The following is a 19,368-nucleotide window of genomic DNA, read 5'->3' on the forward strand; positions in this document are numbered from 1 at the left end:
TGCTAACTGGGGAAAGCATTGCTGAGGTATGAGAAGGCAGCCTACAGGCATCAATGCACTGCCGACTGGTAACTGTGGCGCTACCAAGGAAAACCTGCCACTACTACCCGAGGAGGGCTGGACCTTCCAACAGACATCTTTGCACTGCCATCACACAAATCCTTGGGTTTATTTGGGTTTTAACAGAAAGCGGTGCCTTTGGCAACAGAAGAACCCAGGAAGACGGAGTGGCTGAAGCTGCAAACTGCACCACCAGCGGCTTCACCAGGCTGGTTTCCGGTCCCCTCACATGGGCTCTTGTTCCTCAAAGGATTATGAGAATAACAGGTCCAGGAGGGACTGTTGAGCAGCAGCAGCACTCTCTTGCTGGCGCTGTCAAGTACAAGGGCATATTAAACGGGTTTAAAGCAAATAGTGCCCGTCCACCCTCCTGTTGTATGGGAAAGACTCGGCACTCACGTTGACCATCAGCAGTTTCATTTCCAAGGTGTCCATGAGACGCCTCAGCTCTTCAGCCACGGAATCTCCCCGAGGGTCCGTCAGCAACTCAAGTTTCTAAAGTGAAGAGACAGGTGCAGAAATCAGCCCTGGTCACCTTGGCTTATAAATGCGAAGAGCAACATTTATAAGGGAGCAAAGGAGGTAAAGGAGATGGTATGATCACCCCAAAACTAGCACACGCCATGTGCAACGTGAAGACCAAAATGCCCACCAAAGCGACACAGACACTGCCACTCCCCCAACGCCCTGGTACACGTTCAAGTCAGGAGCTCTTAGGCATGGGGGCGGCCCAGGGCAAGGGTGCTTGTCTAATACGTGTGAGACGCTGGAACGCCTCACCCAGCACAGCAAGAAGAAAAGCAAGCAGAGACAAATGAAAGCAGACAACATGAGGCACGAGCCCATTTACCGCCATTCTTTGCCAGGCATAATACCCCGCCCTGTACTATGACCACTGCACCTGTGAAACTAAAACTCAAGGGCTCCAACCGCCCCCCCCACCCCCCACAGTGCCTTTTTCAGAAACAGCACACACCACATCTAAGCAGTTTTGTTAAATACAGTGGGGAGATGATGAAATTCTGCAGGACCTCTTCCACAGTCTGGTGACGCGGGGACCATAGAAAGAGGAACAACACCGAGACCTTAACGTTGGAATGGGCAGGCAGGTTTCCTGGCCACCGAGTTGTCAAAAGAATGACATTTCAGCAGGAACAGACACTGGCAGTGCAGGCTGTCCGAAGGGACAATCAGAAGAGAGCTAGGGTTGAATCCCTTCCACTCAGTTGTTTTGGGTCATCTTAATTACTCTGGATGATCAAGGTTTTAGCAGCAACTTGAACAAGCCAATTCACATCAAGTAAGTCTGAACAAAACCACAGAATGCTGCATCTAATTCTTTTGTCAATAGCTATGCGCCTTGCAGACAGCATGGGTGAACCTGCTTAGGAGGAACTTACGAAGCCGGGTCTATTACAGAGGGTAACTCTCGATTCACAATCTCCCAGTCTCCCGCTTACTTTTCCCACTGGGTACCACATCTGGGAGCGGTCTTACAACCACAACTGGCCTCAAGGCTGAGGGGTCAGTAGAGACTGCCCCGTTCTTCCCGTGAGAACGTCAGCATTATCTCCTCACAGAGACCTTCGGCGTTGTTTTCCCGTGCCTCAGGTGTGTAGGAATTGAACTGGTGAATGAAGTCAAGCGTCCTGCAGCACTGACTGCAGGCCCTCTGCAGCCTACCCTGTGTTTATGACTTACGCCCTGCCACAGTTTCTTATTTCTCCTCTTTAATTTCTCAGTCCTCGCTCCCTGATCGAGGGTCTGTTAGGTACTGTCAGAGCGGGCTCTGGCAGGGAAGACAGCTTCGGCAGACAAGGAACGGGCTCCAAGAGCATAAAGAGCCAGCTTGAGCTTCCCAGCACACGTATTAAAAGCCAGGCCTGCACATGGGGCACATCGAAGTGACCCGCAGCACTGGGTGGGGCACGGCAGGCAGATCCTTGGGGACCTGGAGAACAGCCAGGCAAGCCATAGTGGCGAGATCCAGGACCACTGAGCCATCCTGTCTCAAAAAGATACGATGGAGTACAGGCCTTTAAACCCAGCACTCGGAGGGCTGAGGCAGGCAGGCAGATCTCTGTGAGTCTGAGTCCAGCCCTGGTCTACCTAGTGAGTCCCAGGGGAGCCAGGACTACAGAGAGAGAGAGAGAGAGAGAGAGAGAGAGAGAGAGAGAGAGAGAGAGAGAGAGAGAGAGAGAGAGAGAGAGAGAGAGAAAAGAAATAAAAAAGATAAAAGATAAGATGAAGAGTGACTGAAGGTAGCCAGAGCTGACTTGTGGCCAGCACACATGCGTGCACATTGAAACATACGCTGTGAGACAAGACGAGGGGATCTGAAAAGCACTGATGCCTTATACAATACGAACAACCCTGGATGAGGTTACCAAGGCAGCAGTTGCTGCTTCTAATGAGTCTCCTAACCACGAGTGAATCCTAAAACTAAAGACCCATTTTGTACTTAGGTTTACAGGGAAAATGGAACACGAGGATTATGCTGGAAGGTGTTTACAGGTGACTTTCCATAGGCGTCGGCCAAAGCACGGAAGGAAGGCCAGAATATTCCATGTCTCCCCCTCCCGCCCCGTGTACAGGTTGCTTTGTCAGAATGTACAACAGACCTCCAAGTATTGCTCGCACAGTGATTTAAATTCCTCCATTCTCTCCTTCTGAAGGGTCAGGGATTGGTGAACCAACTTCCGTTGCTCCATAAACATAGTCTGCAAACACAGACAGCAAAAGGTGTAAAAAGCAATTCAGGGGGAAACAGAAAGCTTACGGAGACTCAATTCTGTATTCTATTTCTGAAAAAGAGACAGAATGAAACGACTGTCTTAGTTTTCCAGTTAACAACATGGCCGGATGCACATGAGACACCTGACGCTACAAAACAAGCTTAGTAACGGGAAGACCACTCATTGGACGGGAAGGGTCCCCACCTAACAGTATTCTAAACATTCCTATGAGTTCCGGAAGACTTGAAAACTCGGCCATCAGGGGCCTCCGGATCTGGTGAACTCTCTGTATGTACAGAATTAACCTCGAGCGTCCCCCTCTTTTGTCACTCCAGCACACAGGAGCCCACTCCGTTTACTCCTTTCCAGCAAGAGTAGAGCCAACAGTAAGATGCTTAACAGGGATCGAGTCTATAAGACTTGCTTCAGATACTGTTCTGGACCAATATAGGAAGACACATCGAGGGGAACCTTTTGAACCAATTCTGTGAGATAGGGGCTTTTTAAGTATCTCTCCTTCCACACCTGGGAAACTGGGGCCCTACACTGTTTTCCCGAGTCGGCACACCTAGCAAGGGGCTGGGCGGTGTGACTGCGCTGCAATAGGTGGCATTTCAGAGGCCACGCTTCTGACCACCTGGCTGGACGGTGCCTCCAATCCCCCTCGGGATCCCGGCCTCTGCTTCTCCACTTTGGGAAGCCAGAATCTTCAGGAGGGCTGCCCCATCCATGGCCAGGAAGAGGGAGCCCTCATGGACAGCACCGTTCAGAGTCCATTGGCTGCGCTCCCCCACCCCGGCACCCCCCTAAACCTCAGTCCCATCTCCAGTTTAAAGGCGAGTCAGTCGTCATCACACCTCCTTCTCCATCATGGCCTGAAGCCTTTCCCCTCTTCTCCTCGGGGACTGGGCTGGTCTGACCTGCAATGCAGCCTCTGAAAGCTGAGTGTCCACCTGCTCTGCCACAGCCACACTGACTGCTCCCAGGCTGCATCCCAGATCACTGTGACAGAAGGCTGTGTTGGGCCTGCTGCTCCTGGGTGTCCACACATGTTAGATCATGAAGGGCTCCCCCCTCAGCATACACTCCCATACCTTCTCCTGCACTCTCTCCAGGCAGTGACTGCTCAGACCGCCGACTACACACACACACACACACACACACACACACACACACACACACATACACACACACACACACACACACACACACACTCCACCCCCATGCTGGCTCCTCACTCAGTCATCTCTCCGCAGAAAAAGGAGCAAGTCTCTCCTCACCACAGACAACACCCTGCTTGTCTCCCTGAGCTCATGTCCTGTCTCTTTCCATCCTGACTTGGCGATGCTGACACAAGGGACTCCTTCCCAGCTAAGCCTGATACTCACAGCGAGATTTTCTGCCTGCTTCTTGACTTGATGTGCATCCTCGGTTAACTTCCTATTCAAACTCAAGAGCTGAAGAGAATAGTCTTCATAAAGTTTCTGCCTATAAAAGACAACAGTGTGTGTGGTACTCCTGCACAGCATGAGGAAATTGCCCTAAAAGCCCGATTGACTTGCCCTCGCTAACTCTACGGATGGACAGATGGGGAAAAGTTCCTCTGTGGTTTTCCCCCCTTTAACATTCTGACAGGGAAAAGGGAAATGAGGTGGATTCTGTGGTCTTTCACTAACAGCATCTGCTCCTCTTGGTCGAGAGAGAAGTCCCTTCGCAGCTCCTAGGGCCAGAAAACTCTGGGAGAATTACAGTCGGTATTGCGCTAGTATCCCACAAGCATCCCTCTTCCTGAAAAGCACAGCTTCTCCCTTACTTTCTCCTTCTGAGGAGTTGCTCTGATGGGGATGCACAGCCACTACCATCAGATAATCCTTCAGAGGCCTCCCCAGTCTTCCTCGCGTTCACGCCAGTGAGGATTTCCTTACAGAAGTGTGGCGAACACCACTCTTGAATTCTGAACAACATCGCAGGTGAGAGGGAATTTCACTTCCTATCGCACTGAACTGCTGATCCACTGAGGGGTCAATGCTTTGAGGCTTCCAAGCTCACTGCACCCAGTATCTGCATGCCGTGCACCAACCTCCCTTACTGCTACACGGATTCAGATGCGGTGTGCCCAGACACCTTATTTCATCCTTAGGAAACACGGCTGACATCAGTTACCACGATTTGAGGGTATCAGACAAAAGGAAGTATATTCTATAGAAAAACCAAGATGAACACACTCTCCAACAGAGCCAGTGGGCCTCATGGCTGGTCCTCGACCTCTTGCCATCCTCCTTACTAAGCAACCGTCAACGGGCCTAGGATCAAAGCACCAAGAAGCCACAACCTTACCTTTGCTCACACTGGAGTTTTAGAACATCCTCCACCTTCTGCTCCATGGCTTGGAAAGACGTGGTGAGGATGGCTCTGAATCCTTCTCTGTTTCCCTGAAGAAAGTTCTGAATGGGCCCTGTATTAAAATGCAATCTCGTAAGCCTTCCCATAACGCTACCTCGGTGGTGCTGGAGAGACGCTTGTCATCAATGCATGGAAATGCTGCGTCAATGGAAAGACTGTCTGCCTCCTCTCCTTCAGCCAGGGATTCCAGCGGCCTATGACCTTAATGTGAAATGGGACAGTCGCACTTTAGTGTCTGTGTATTCCACAGAAAATAGCATGGAGGGGACGTAGCAAAAAGTGTATCAAGTCACCGGGTAGCTTCTTTACCAGACCCCGGCTACAAAGTGTAACCTTAACCAACGCACTAGGCACACTTCAGCTCAAGGACACGTTCAGAGGGACTCCAGGGCCACTTTACGCAAAAACACAAAAGCAGTCCATTAACAGAAATCTCCAAAGGCTCACAGATGAGTAATTAATGCCAGCGAGACAAAAGTGCCCCTATCATTGTAGCCATCGAGGCTTTTAGACAGACCGGATGAGGTAGAGATCCTGGATCATTGAAAGGGGGAGAAACCCCTCACTCTTCTGTGGGAAGGTCTGTAGTGACTGGGGATGCAACCTGGAGTCTTGAGCACAGTAGGCAGGAGCTCTCGCACCCAGCCCCACCCCTAGCCCGAGACCTGAAGAGTGTCTACATGGAGCTCTCCCTCAGAAAATTCTGCAGCGCTCCCAGCCTGTCCTCAGTTTGCAATTCCTTCAATGGTTCACGTGACTAACGTCTGAACCCCACTTCATGCGGGACTCAGTCTGATCATACAATGGTCACAGGCTACCAGTGCTGACTTCAGCTTTCCACTTTGTGTGCTATTTCTTTCACATGAAACAGTGGGCAGCCACTTAAGAGGGCTTGGCACTCACAACCTGCCTCCCTCCACCCCCCCCCCACACACAAAAGAACTGGTCTAGTGTACAAATCAGTGAGGCAAAAATGTGGTATTAAAAACAGATGCAGCCCTCGGGTGGATAAACTGCTGGAAGGCACATCAGCTCATCTGAGGTGTTAATATCTCACAAAAAGGCAGTAAGAGTCTTTATACTGCAGGCGCCGTGTTCTTCCACTGAAAACGGACGAGAAGTAGAGAGTTGGCAATGTGAGGAACACAACTTTGACACTGCGTGTGTGAGAACAAGGCACCCAACACACGTCTCTTTTCTGCCAAGTAATAACTTGTTCGCCTTTCACTTCTTTGGGTCAAACCGTTTCCTCAAATTCCTAGTGTCCCTCTCCTAGAACATACCTTCAAATTCTTCAAATAAATCCTGTATTTCCTTCCTGCAAAAAGAAAAAATGGCATTAACTTTTTACTTCAGTCTGTACAGAAGGCCACTTTTGTTGTGTGAGTGGAGGAAGTAGAGTGGGCCATGCGGCCTACACTCAGTTCACGGTTCAAGAGTGGACACCGACTTTTCTAGATCTCTTTGCCTGCAAGGGAAGGGCATGTGCGCACGTGTGACGCCATCAGAGTTAGAAGTGGGGTGTCCTCCTCTACCCGTCTCTACAAGGTCTCTGACAGGACTTGTCGCCTGCTGCGGGCGTGGGATTATCATGTTGTACCACACTGAACATCTGAGCGGCTGACTGCAGGGTGAGTGTTTTGGGGCCTTTGAGCTCCACGGGCCCAGCACGCTCATGGCATGCACACAGCTCACTTACTGCTGCGTCCCTTTCTTTCTTTCCTCACGTCTCAGTTTCTCCTGTTGGGCTGCCTGGCGGTGAGGAAGCACCTGCAACCCTCCTGCCTCTGCCACCCCTCACGCCCTGGGCCTGAAAGGTGTGCATGGGTCCTGCGGGTATGAACTCAGGGTCTGGTTCCTGTACACCCAGCACTCTTCCACTGAGCCATCTCCCCAGCCTGACTCTTCTAAATGTAGTTTATGAATGGGTTTGGTGTTGGTGTTTTGTTTTTGTTTTTGAAGTACCACCTGGCCTGTTGCCCTTCTGTTCCCGTAGAAGGAAAGTTCTCCCTACTGACATCAAGGACTTCTTCATTGGCTGTATTAAAGACAAAGGGGAAGTTATTGTCAGACAAAGTGTGCCGTTCTCATCATCCCCTACAGGAAACAGCTTCACCAAGGGGTTTCTAGAACCCATAGGCACTAACAGCTACTGCCACTTTTTTAAAGAAATCATGCACACAAACAATCACCACACTCACATAGACCTACTCACTCATAAACACACACACACACACACACACACACACACACACACACACACACACACACACTGCACTCCTCTAAAGGCCCTGACCCTGGGAGCAGCTTGTGCAGGCACCAGTACACACCTTCCAGACAGTCCCTGGGACCCATGTGCTCCCAGAGAGGCATGTTGACTAGAAAGAGCCGCCTCGTGAGCCTTGCAGGGTTCCTGTGGAGTGGGGATGTCAGGTAGGGGAACCTAAATCCACAAACAAGCTTGAGCAAACCTTATCAGCATCTGGAAGCTCCTGCTTTTCCGACAAACGTCCATGCAACGCATCCACTCAGTGTTCCACCTTGCGAGAGATTTAGGAGGTCCCCAGGGGTGGATGCAGCCCTACAGGAGCCCATCTGTTTCTGTGTTGTTTCGTTACCTGGAGCGACTGCATCTGGGTTCTGGGTGTCATCTGATGGGAGATTTGGATTCTGCCTTGAGCCCATGCCGGCGCTGTCAGTGTCCATCCTGGCCAGAATCTGGATGCCTGGAACTTCAGACGCTGGGAGGGATTACAGGATAGCAATGGGAACAGGGAACAGGACTCCACAGGGTGTGGGCAACAGTCTTGGCATTGTACAGGAGCAGTGAGAGGGCAAGAAGATGTCACCAGTGTCCTGGCCTGCCGTCCCATTTCCCTGTCTGAACCCGGAGCTCACCAACTCACCTACCACCCAAGGTCAGTACCCTCTGCTGCTTTCCCAACCCTCGCATGGGGAAATCCTGGGCCATGTGCCCATAAAAGGAGGCACCTAATGCTGGAGTCTCACTGGGGCCTACTCAGTCAGCGGGGCCACATCCCCCAGCCCAGAAGCTGTCCCACTTACCCTTCCCAACCCCTGCAGCCCGCATGACCTGTCCCTGGCCTCTGGCCTCGCCTTCTGGGGCCTCCTTGTCCAGCCCCATTTGGAAGTGAAGCCCCTGGTGTCACCCCACAGGTGTGCCTTGGGCATGCCTCTTTGTGATCCTGCTTCCCTAACTCGTGAGGTGAGCTAAGGCTCCTCTCTGATCACTGTCCCAACTGGCCAGCAATAGAACAGAGTTCCCGGTAGCCAATCAACCCCCACCGCCTCTGCCCCCCAGGCCAGGATACCCTCCTGCCCCAGGAGCCTCCTTCTTCTCAGAGGATGGTCAGCCATACCCATCTAGGCCCCACCTCCCAGTGCGCCTCTCTCTGAAAGGCTGGAAAGGCAGAGACTCCCAGGATGAAGTGGCCTGAACTGGCACCTGTGGGGTTTGGATGTAGAAGCTGCTGGATGGTGAAGGGGCCCATCCATGCCCCATCCCAGTCACACGGGTGGGGGGTGTGGGGGAGGGGGAATTTCTGCTGAGGCAAGGCCCATGGCTGCACATAAAGCAGGGCCCAGGTGGCCGCTGAGGCCTCCAGCCGGATGCAAGGAGCATAGGTGGAAGGCCATCCTTTCTTCTTCTACACGCCACGCTCACACTCGGCTCTTCAATCCTGCCACCCTCTGGATCCCTGTCCCCCCACTGCCCACGGTGGTCACTACCAGGTGGGAGAGAGTCTTCTAAACGTCACAACACAGATAAACCTGGACCCTTTCTCCTCAAGATCCCACTCTCATCCACAAAGGGCTGTGGATCCAGGCTGACCCTGCTTTCTCACCACCAGGGGCTCTAGACTCAAACTGCTGACACCCTGTCCCTCACCCAGGTGACCACACTTCCAGGGCACTTGTTCTGAGAGGCCGCACCTCCAGGACTGGATCTCTGATTAGCAAGGACACCACTATGCTGGCATGCCTGAGGCTGCCTAAAGACACTCCCAAAGGGGTGAGGCCTGTCCATCAGCCACCCATTCCCAACTTGAGCCATGCTGCCTTTGCATGCGCTTGTGCCAAGTGCCCAGAGATCCACTTCCCCTTGAGACCAGCCAGCCTGTCAAGGTCCTGCCTAGGGACCCATCACAGGGAGACGCAGGCGTCTCGTCAGGATCCCGCGGCTTCAAACACACGCGCCGGCATGCGCTCCTGCACACACACATATGCGCACCTGTCCAGAAAAGGACACACGCACACGGACGACATACGGACACGCACACAGAAACACACATGGACACACGGACACACCCACACACACACACAAAAAAACAACAAACCGAACTAAACGAACCAAAAAAACCCCAGAGGGTGCTACAGATGTGTAAAGCCCCCACTCCCTCTCCCAGCCCACCGACAGCCCCACCCACTCTTCTAGGGCCCTGCTGCCCTCATCTCCCTCTTTTAAAAAAACTCTTGGCCCTGGTGCTTCGCCCATCCTGGAATCAATCAAAGCTCGCGAAGTCACCTCAGGGGCTCTCCTGGACCCTCTCACTTGGTGATCCCACAGTCCTAACACAGGGCCTTTAGTCTTTCCTGATGCCTCTCAGCCTCCTCTGGAGCCGCACCCCAGGGAGTCCACCAGGAGCAGTCACCCACCTAGGCCCCTCAGCTCCCCCAGAGAGCCACCCTCCCCTCAGAGGCCAATCCTGCCTAGTGTAGGCCCACATTCCAATACAACGCTCTCTGATTGGCTGAGTAACGTTCGCGCATGCGCACTCCATACCAGCGCCCTGTGCCTGCATCATGGGCCCCTGCCTGCCTCCTCCTGAGGTTACACTTGCTTTCCTGACAGAGGATGGCCCATGGCTTCGTTTCGCTGGGTCAGCCAGAGGCACAGGCGGTTATGCCCAACTCCTTATGTGTGTATCTCTGACTGGCTGGAACAGGAAGAAGCAGGAATGTGTGCCAGGGGCCCTGGGGCGTGGGCGGTGGGGTTGTCCCATGTGGAGTCCAACGGGTCACACGTGCGAGGCTGCTATAATATGCGCGCGCGCAAAGAGAGCTGGGCAGATACTGGAGCAAGAGGCCGACCTGTAGGTCCCACCAGCCCACTTGGGCACAGCCTTTGCGCATTAAGTGAAGGGTCCACTGTTCTTTTCTCTCCACGGGGAGCTCCTGGTGCGGGCCGGCCCCGAGGCTCTGTCTGGAGGTCTCAGGTGTTCGTTCGGGCTGGCCCTTAACAGTACTCAGATGCTGGGGAAGACGGTGGACACCACGAGTCCCTGACGCTACCACGCTGTCAGGCTGGGACACCCCAGGCCACCTGTTTCTCGAGCCTCTTCTCTGACCGACACTCCAGGGCACCTAGTCCAGTCTGCAGCTAAAGCCAGACTCAGGCACATTACCCTGTCGCAGGCCCCCTCGGGTCCGTCGCCTTGGGATCCCTGCCATCATCCCCCAAGGGCTGTGGTCCAAGCATTACTCTTCCTGACTCTCCCTACCCAGGAGATGCCCTTTTCCCTCACTTGCTCACCTAGGGGACCCTAACCCACCACACTATAGGGAGCCTCTTTCCCTTCAGAGAGCAGTCACAGCTCCTTAGTTTAGGCCCAGCCATTTCAAGGTCAGTGTTCCCAACCCCAGACCCCAACGCACTTGTGGTGTTTGCTGGAAGGGAATGGTCCCATGCGAGGCAGGCTCCGCACGGCAGTGGCTCATGAATGCTTGCTCGCATGCATGACCTAAGGCCGAAAGGCAAGCCTCACAATCCACTCTCTCTTCCCCAGGGGCTGTGGATACAGACCACTTCTGACTTGCCACTGTTGGAACCTCGCCTCGGAGTCCCTTAATATTCAGTCACATACCTTTGCCACCCTTACGCAACAGGGAACCCTCGGAAATTTCTACTTTTAGAGGGACGATGTTCATTCCCATTTAAAGTCTGTCTTCTCGAGTATAAATTTGTGCTGGTGAAATCACCCCCCTTCCTGGGGGGAGACCATTCCATTCAGGTCTTGTACCAGGCGGCCTTAGTTAAGCTGTGTACCTTGCTGCAATTCAATGCCATAACCAAGGCACCAGTGGAGAAGAGTTCACTTGGGGCTTAAGGTTCCAGGGGGTTAGTGTCCACAGTGGCAGGGAAAGAGGGTGACAGACATGGCAACTGCAGCTGGAAGCTGGACCTGAGGGCTCCCCTCTCAAACTGGAAACAGGAAGTCAAGAGAAAAAACTCCACATGGAATGAGTCCTTTCAGGCCTCAGGACCTCCTTCCTCCAGCGAGGACTAATCTCCTAAACTTCCCCAAACGGCCACAGTTTGATTTCATGGTGCAAAATAAAGAAAAGGGGCAGGAACCAGAGCAAAGTCTGACCTGACCAGAGAGAGAGAGAGGGAGAGAGAGAGAGGCAGAGAGAGAGAGAGAGAGAGAGAGAGAGAGAGAGAGAGAGAGAGAGAGAGAGAGAAAGAAGAGAAGAGAAGAGAAGAGAAGAGAAGAGAAGAGAAGAGAAGAGAAGAGAAGAGAGATTGGGTAGTGGTGAGTGTGTGTGTGTGTGATGTCCCTGTGTGTGTTTGTAGGTGGGTGGGTGATAGGGTGCTGGTGCTGGTGCAGATGCTGGTGGTGGTTTGAATGAGATAGCATCCACAGCCTGGGGCTTCTGAATATCTGTTTCCTAGTAGATGGCACTGTTTGGGAGGTGTGGCAGTGATGGAGGAAATATGTCACTGGGGGTACGCTTTGAGGCTCCCAAAGCTCCCTGCCATTTGAAGTTTGATCCGCCCCCTTCCTGTTTGACATTCAAGATGGATCTTTTGATGCTGCTGCCACCTGAATCCCTGAGCTGCTCTCCATCCTGTGCAGGTTCATGCTCCTCCACATTTTCTGCCAAGCGACCTAGAACACTCATTTGCATCTGGAGAAACAACATGCCTGCCTTCCAAATTCTGGCAGGTAAAAAGGTGTCCTTCTCAGATATGGCCCCTGACCTTACAGGAGGCAGAGCAGAACTGACATCTCTTGTCTTGCCTGGTCTCAGACCCTCTGTGGTCAAAGGCCCAGCATCCTGGAATGGCAGCATCACCTTCTGTGGTCCTTGCACATGTATGCTTACTTCCTTTCATGCCTGCAGCTCGAGAACCTTCCATATCTTCTCCTGCACTTGGAGAACAGACTTCTGTGAGCTCCCTCAATTTCCCTCACCTCACCTCACTGCGCTGATGCTCCTGTGTCCACTAAAGGCCATTTCCTTCCTCGTGCAGCTCTGTTTCCCTCTCCCACCCTCCAGGGTATGCCCACGCCCACCACATCACCCTGAGCGAAGAAGTCACTTCAAGCTTCTCACCAGACGCTGGAGGGAGGCCAGCACCTCAGGCAGGGCAGCCAGGCCGGAGAGGACCCGCAGGCAGTCAAGGAGCCCACTGCAACCCTGTGGTTGGTGACCAGCACAGCCCCAGAGTCCAGTCACCATGGACTCTGCAGAGTATGTGCTCTGCGGCTGGAAGGGCCAGCTGTGGCCTGCAAGGGTCTTGTCGAGACCCAGGACCTCAGCCCATAGTAAGAGGAGAGGGGCACCTTTCCTGGAGGTGCAAATCCTGTCAGGGGGTGAGAAGGTGAGAGTGAGGAGCGCCGAGGTGAAGCCCCTAACCAAGTCCAAAATCTTAACCGAGGATTTCTTGCAGGGAAGGGGTCACAGGGCAGTGATTCCCCAGGGCAGACCAGGGCATACAAGGGAGCCCTCAAGGTGGCCCTGGATGTTCTGGACAAGGGAAGGCCCTTGTTTCCAGGAGGGAGGGCACAAGGCCAAAGAACCAGCATGGATGCTCCAAAGGTTCCCAAAGAGCAGACCAGCTCCAGCCCATGCCAGAGCCTTCGCGCCCAACCATGCAGTCAGAGAGGCCAAGGGCTCTCCCAGAGGAGTCATGGGAAGCAGAGGGCCCGCCCCCAGAGTCCTGTGGTGAGGAGCTCACAGAATGTGCCTGCTGTGCAAGGAGGGAAAACTCAGGTGCACAGTACTGTTGGGCCCCCTCACTTTGAAGTGCAAGGGAGTGTGCTAAGGGGCAGCTAAGTGTGGCCAAGGTCCCCAGCACCTGCAGGAAAGGCTGCTGGTATTCCAGGGAAGAGAAAGCTAAGCACATTCAAGCACAGGCCTCAGAGTGCCCCAGCCTCCATGGAGGGCGCCCGGGCTAAAAATGAGCAGCCAGCTGCCCCTAGGCCACAGTGGTGGAGGAGGAGGAGGCGCGTCTCCACCTCGCCCAAAGCCCCAAAGCCACTGGCAAGAGCATTGTGTGCAGGCCTAGAGATCCGGGCTATTGGAGGCCAGAGGAAGAATACTGCCCTCCCAGAGAACAAGGAGGACCCCAGCCCGGGGACCCTGAAGCCGGTTGGAAAGGGGGCATCAGCACCCTGCTTGTCTCCTATCCGGAGCCTCGCTAGCAGAAAAAGGAAGAGCCACATGCTGTGTCCCCTATGCAGAGTCTCAGAACTGGAACCTCATGTGCACTCAAATGCGGCCAGCACCAGGTTCCAGAGGAGAGGGGCTGCAATTCAAGCAGACAGACAGACCACCAAGTTGGCTTCTTCTGCCCGGGGTCCTAATACCATTGAAGGAGGAATGCTGGTCTGGTGCAAATGTCAAGACCTTCCTTTCTGGCCAGCGGTGGTCAAGAGCATCAGCCAACAAGACAAGATGGCGAGGGTGCTGGTGATCGAGGGCAACATGCAGCTTGAGCGCAGGGGTGTCCGCGTCCCTCTCTGCAAGCTGAAGCCTCTGGACTGTGGGGAGAAGAGATCGCTCTTGAGGAGAGCCAGCAGAGTGTTCGGCCCGGGCATCAGCTGGTGCTTCTCAGTGATCGACCACTACAGAGAGGGCCTGGCCTGTGGCTCCTCCCTGGGCTCCTTTATGGACTACTACACCTCCCCAGCCAGCTCCCCGCTAAGGAGGGCCATCCAAGAGGGCGACCTGCACATTGACTTCCCCAAGGTGAGCTATGCCGACTTGGAAGACTGGGAGGAGGAGACAGCCCTGGCTGGGAAGGGGCCCTGCAAGAAACTCCTGACTGAGCTTACGAGGGCTGCCTGGCACAGAGCCAACAAGAAGATCGTAGACTTCATCATCAAGAAGAAGATCGCTGGCCAGCACCTGCTGGACACTGTGAAAGGCAGAAAACAGTCCAAGCGGCTGGACGACCTCCGCAAAGCAAAGAGGGAAGTCTTCTGTGTTGAGACCCACCTGGAGGATGATGACCAGTTGCATCTCGTGGCCAGGCATTTGCAAGATATAGCCAAGGAGGCAGAAGAGGCCCTGCTCTCCCTGACAAGAGGCGACATAGTGCGCTTTACCATGGAGGTCCTTCTTCCAGAAGCAATCATCTGCTCCATCGCTGCCCTGGAGGAGCTCAGCTACAAGGAGGCAGAAGAGAAGTACCTGCGTGGCCCGCCCGTGCACTACCTCGAGAAAGAGCTCTTCGACAAGACCATGTTAAAGGCGGCCCGCAAGAGGTCAGCAGCCAGGCTTCTGACTGCCAGCGCCCCTCCTGCCCTTGGCCCCACTTCTTAGAAGGGACCTCCCTCCTTTCAGCCATCGCCCCTGCAACTCCCCAAGACAGGAGACAGGAAGCACCCCCCAAATAGGAACATCCCTGAGCCTATGGGGCGTGCTATGTGCGCTGTGTATGCTTCTCACTGGCAGAGTGGGCAGCATTTTCTTCCCTCCTCCCCGAAATAAATCTTCACTTTCGTGCCTGACAGTGCAGATGTCTAGATCGGCTGTACAAGTCCTGTTAGCTTCAGGCCAGGCCTAGCCCTCTTTGGCCTGAGCCCGAGTACCCAGAAGTCCCGAGGGCACACCTCCCTGGAACCTCAGCAGCCCTGTATGGATATCAGTGTTATTCCTCAGCAGACATCACCATCTCAGCTTTCCTCAGGTTCCTGAGATCAGCGCCTTCAGGTGTTTGTAGGAGAAGAAGGGGGCCTGTCATTCCTTGGAGTCACTGACACCTGGGGTGTACTGATGACAAGCAGCCTGGCCACACCGCCCTGAAGGTCCCGTTTCCCCCTCTTGGATCATTAAGTTTTTGGTGTATTTCAGAGATGGGGCACTGGATCGGTGCCTCTGTGGACCCGGAAGTACAGCCTTATTAGTGGCTGGGGCCACTGTGCCCTGTTCTCTGCTGAATCCCTGTAAACACCCATGTGTCCCCCAGCCAGTGCCTCTGGATTCCCAGCACCTCTTCCCTTCCTGTTGCACTGGAGAATGCTGAAGCTGAGTCCTTGACGCTAACTACTGCCTTTCCTTTCTGCACACAGTGGCCTCTCACCTGGGTAAAGGGCCAAGCACGGTGCAGGTGCTGGTATTCTCGGGAGTGGAACCACAGGGACAGGACGCCTGGGGCTTGCTGACCAGCCAGTGGAGCTGAATTGGCAAGCACTGGATTCTGCAGGAGACCATGTCTAAGCAATCTAATGTGAAGAGCAAATGAGGAAGACAGCTGACATCAGCTTCTGGTTTTCACGTGCAGGTACACACAGAAAGGAACGTGTACACACATCTGTGCTTGAATGTGCTTAACTTTCTCTTCCCTGGAATACCAGCAGCCTTTCCTGCAGGTGCTGGGGACCTTGGCCACACTCAGCTGCCCCTTAGCACACTCCCTTGCACTTCAAAGTGAGGGGGCCCAACAGCACTGTGCACCTGGGCTTTTCCCCCTTGCACAGCAGGGCACATTCTGTGAGCTCCTCACCACAGGACTCCAGGGGCGGGCCCGCTGCTTACCAGGACTCCTCTAGGAGAGCCCTTGGCCTCTCTGACTGCATGGTTGGAGGCGAAGGCTCTGGCATGGGCTGGAGCTGGTCTGCTCTTTGGGAACCTTTGGAGCATCCATGCTGGTTCTTAGGCCTTGTGCCCTCCCTCCTGGAAACAAGGGCCTTCCCTTGTCCAGAACATCCAGGGCCACCTTGAGGGCTCCCTTGTATGCCCTGGTCTGCCCTGGGGAATCACTGCCCCGTGACCCCTTCCCTGCAAGAAATCCACGGTTAAGATTTTGGACTGGGTTAGGGGCTTCACCTCGGCGCTCCTCACTCTCACCTTCTCACCCCCTGACAGGATTTGCACCTCCAGGAAAGGTGCCCCTCTCCTCTTACTATGGGCTGAGGTCCTGGGTCTCGACAAGACCCTTGCAGGCCACAGCTGGCCCTTCCAGCCGCAGAGAAAGTACTCTGCAGAGTCCATGGTGACTGGACCCTGGGGCTGTGCTGGTCACCAACCACAGGGTTGCAGTGGGCTCCTTGACTACCTGCGGGTCCTCTCCGGCCTGGCTGCCCTGCCTGAGGTGCTGGCCTCCCTCCAGCGTCTGGTGAGAAGCTTGAAGTGACTTCTTCACTCAGGGTGATGTGGTGGGCGTTGGCATACCCTGGAGGGTGGGAGAGGGAAACAGAGCTGCATGAGGAAGGAAATGGCCTTTAGTGGACACAGGAGCATCAGCGCAGTGAGGTGAGGTGAGGGAAATCGAGGGAGCTCACAGAAGTCTGTTCTCCAAGTGCAGGACAAGATATGGAAGGTTCCCGACCCTGTGTGTGCCACACACTCATAACCATTTTGTTTCCCACCCTGAGGCTGGGGTGGTGTACTTCTTCCCAGAGAGGTGGGTGTCTTTACAAGGCTTGTGTATTTTCTTGCCCACCCAGTCAGTACCTTGGGGACCCCTGGGATGCCCTTGCAGGGGGTGGGGTTCAGATGGGGGAAGTCTCATTCGACTCTTTCCTAGGGAAATAGTCCTGCCCTTCCACAGCTCCCATGCCCCACCAGGACACCTGTGGACACCTAGTGCACCTGCCTTCCATACTTGTGGGATTCCTGGTTGAGCAGCAAGGAGGTGGAGAAATCTTCGTGGTAATTTGAATAACATGGCAAGCAGGGAGGGATGGCTGATCTCATAGCTCCCCACCCCCCACCCTTTCCAATCTTTTGGTTCAGATCTGTGGTTCCCAACTCCATCCTGCACCTCAGTATGGGATCAAGTGTCCACGGGGCACACTTGGGGAGAGCCCCCAAGAGAAAGCACTCCATTGTGGAGAAATGGGCAGACTCGGCAGTGTCAGATGGAGTGAGTGTCTCTGTTGGAGCTCTGCACCCTCCTGCTGCAAATGTCTGGTCTGCAGTAGACCCTGTACACCATATCTGCCTGTGATGGGCGGCCCAGTTCCTCCAACTGTTCCCAGACCAGAGAACTCTCCTGCCCACAACCTCTGTGCCTTAATTTTAATCCATAGCATCTTTAGACAGGTAGGAAATCACAGCAGCTACTTGACGACCCGAGTGATGACTTGTCTGTCCATCCCTAGGTCCAGTACTAATCAATGTCATCGGTAGAGTAGCAATCCTGTTCATGTTCCTCCGTTCTGTGCCTCTCAACATAGTTACTTCCCCTCGGACTTCTCAGTGGAATCTCATACCTTTATCAGGCCCCCCTTCCGTGTGTGTGCATGCACCTACATCTGTGTGTGTGTGTGTCTATGCATTGCACATCTCCGTGTGCATGTGTGTAAAAGTGTGAGCATGCAAGCACGTTTACATTTGTGTGTGCGTGCGTGCATGCATGCGTGTGCTAGTTTTTGAGGTGGTGGCTACTCTGTTCCTGACTGCGTCTGCCTTGAGCCTGTCGGGTCCCTATCAGCACTGTGCATGTCATGTGTGCCCATGGGAAACAACGCCCACATCTGTCCCACCCTCAGAAGAGGCCCACTGTGCTCGCTTTGAAGGACTACAGCACAGTGGAAGAACTAGGAAGGGCTCAGGTGCCACCTCTGCTCCCTGTTCATTCAAGGACGCAAGTGATTTCCTGTCACTCTCTGGGCATCGTAAGGCACAATGAGGCAGAGCACTGTGGACTCAGGGCTCATGACGGAGTGTCCAGAGGTCCCTGCTCTTCTTGGGAACACTCGTTACCCTGCGTCCCTTCTGTGCGTGTGAGCACACCGAGCATGGGGACCCCAGACCTTATCCTGGGAGTTCCCAACCTTACAGAAACACGGGAGGCAAATGATGTTCTCCCCAGTCCCTCCCTCAGCCCTTCCCTCCCCACCCCTGTATCCATAAGCACCTGGGGGTACACTCTACCTCCTTTTTCACTGTGCCAATGTGCAGGGCCCCTCCTGTTCTATTCCCATCCAAGGCTAATGGACTTCAAGGCCCATTTCACAGTGCCTAAAGTGGCTATCTACAGAAAGAGGTCAGGGTGTGTCTCAGGCTCCACCTGTTGGATGATGCAATATTCAATGTGTAGGGTGGCAGTATGGGGCTCACCTTAGGGACCAACCAGGAATAACCCTTCCTCTGATGAGGCTGTGTGATCCTCCCAGGGCTGCCTTGCTCTGATTCGGCCCCCTTGGAGTCCTGGGCCTTGTCACGCAGATGTCTCCTGAGGACACAGAGGAAAACACAAGCCCCTCAGTTACTGTAGGCTGCCTTCTGCTGGACCTTCCTGGCACAGGTTGTTCTATGCCAAGGCCGAGTGAGCACCATCCAGCCATTCCGTGCTGGCCCCACGCCCACCTGGGCACCATGCGTCGGGTACGTGAGAGCTCAGCCCTCACAGGGTACCCTTAGAAACTAAGGATGCCAGAGTTACACTTATAGAAAGCACCCTTCCTACCCGGCCCAGCCCTGTGCTTGCTCCTGATTCCCTCAGGCAGGGCGTTCTCGGCCCCACAGACTTCAGTCAGAAAGCATACCCGGGAATAACAACTGTGTGTTCAAGCCTACACACCACGGCATCCGTGCAGCATCTGTAACCCAATCGTGAACAGTCATAACCAGACATAACTGGTCATATCAGCCCACTCTGTCCCCAGTGTGCATGCGCTCCCTGTGTGGCTATTGCTCCAGGGCATCTGAAACCTCCTTAAGTTTCCTACAGCCTACTTAAATCATATCTGTAATGCCACCTGCCTCCACCTTCTCTGCCATTGCCCGCGGTGCACTACTTTCAAAGGTTTGCTGACATTTCTGTGATAGTCACCTTCCCCGCATAAACAGCACTATCTTTTCCAGAGGCTCATGGAGAAGTGTGGGAGATGGAACCCTGAAATCTCTGTCTCCGCCCCTGCTTCAACCCGGGTGCCAAAGGCCCTCTATCAAGACCTTGCACACATTCGCT

General features: G+C 54.1%; 2 protein-coding genes across 6 annotated transcripts; one reads left to right on the plus strand and one right to left on the minus strand.

Annotated features, from left to right (window-relative positions):
* Positions 1-152: 152 nt before the first annotated feature.
* LOC311602502 (X-linked lymphocyte-regulated protein 3A-like) lies at positions 153-10,104 on the minus strand. Of its 5 annotated transcripts, none has more exons than XM_084790673.1 (9): positions 10,003-10,104; positions 7,817-7,930; positions 7,167-7,236; positions 6,482-6,516; positions 5,133-5,250; positions 4,184-4,283; positions 2,682-2,780; positions 460-555; positions 153-372 (listed from the first exon to the last, which is right to left on the minus strand). In XM_084790673.1, exons 1-9 carry the CDS (start codon positions 10,022-10,024, stop codon positions 313-315), a joined length of 714 nt encoding a protein of 237 aa, XP_084646799.1. In that variant the 5' UTR covers positions 10,025-10,104; the 3' UTR covers positions 153-312. The 5 variants fall into 5 exon arrangements, with proteins under 5 accessions (XP_084646799.1, XP_084646800.1, XP_084646801.1 ...); XM_084790674.1 differs by lacking the exon at positions 10,003-10,104 and adding an exon at positions 9,745-9,789; XM_084790675.1 differs by lacking the exon at positions 10,003-10,104 and adding an exon at positions 8,594-8,653.
* A 2,460-nt stretch (positions 10,105-12,564) lies between these two features.
* Positions 12,565-14,971, plus strand: LOC311602498 (PWWP domain-containing DNA repair factor 4-like). Its single transcript, XM_084790666.1, is given in 3 exon segments — positions 12,565-12,877; positions 12,880-13,277; positions 13,281-14,971. Coding segments are annotated over 3 exon segments (2,085 nt in total). The 5' UTR covers positions 12,565-12,681; the 3' UTR covers positions 14,772-14,971.
* Positions 14,972-19,368: the final 4,397 nt, after the last annotated feature.

Source organism: Acomys minous (genome assembly GCF_964271855.1).
Source record: "Acomys minous genome assembly, chromosome: 7".
NCBI classification, from domain to species: domain Eukaryota; kingdom Metazoa; phylum Chordata; class Mammalia; order Rodentia; family Muridae; genus Acomys; species Acomys minous.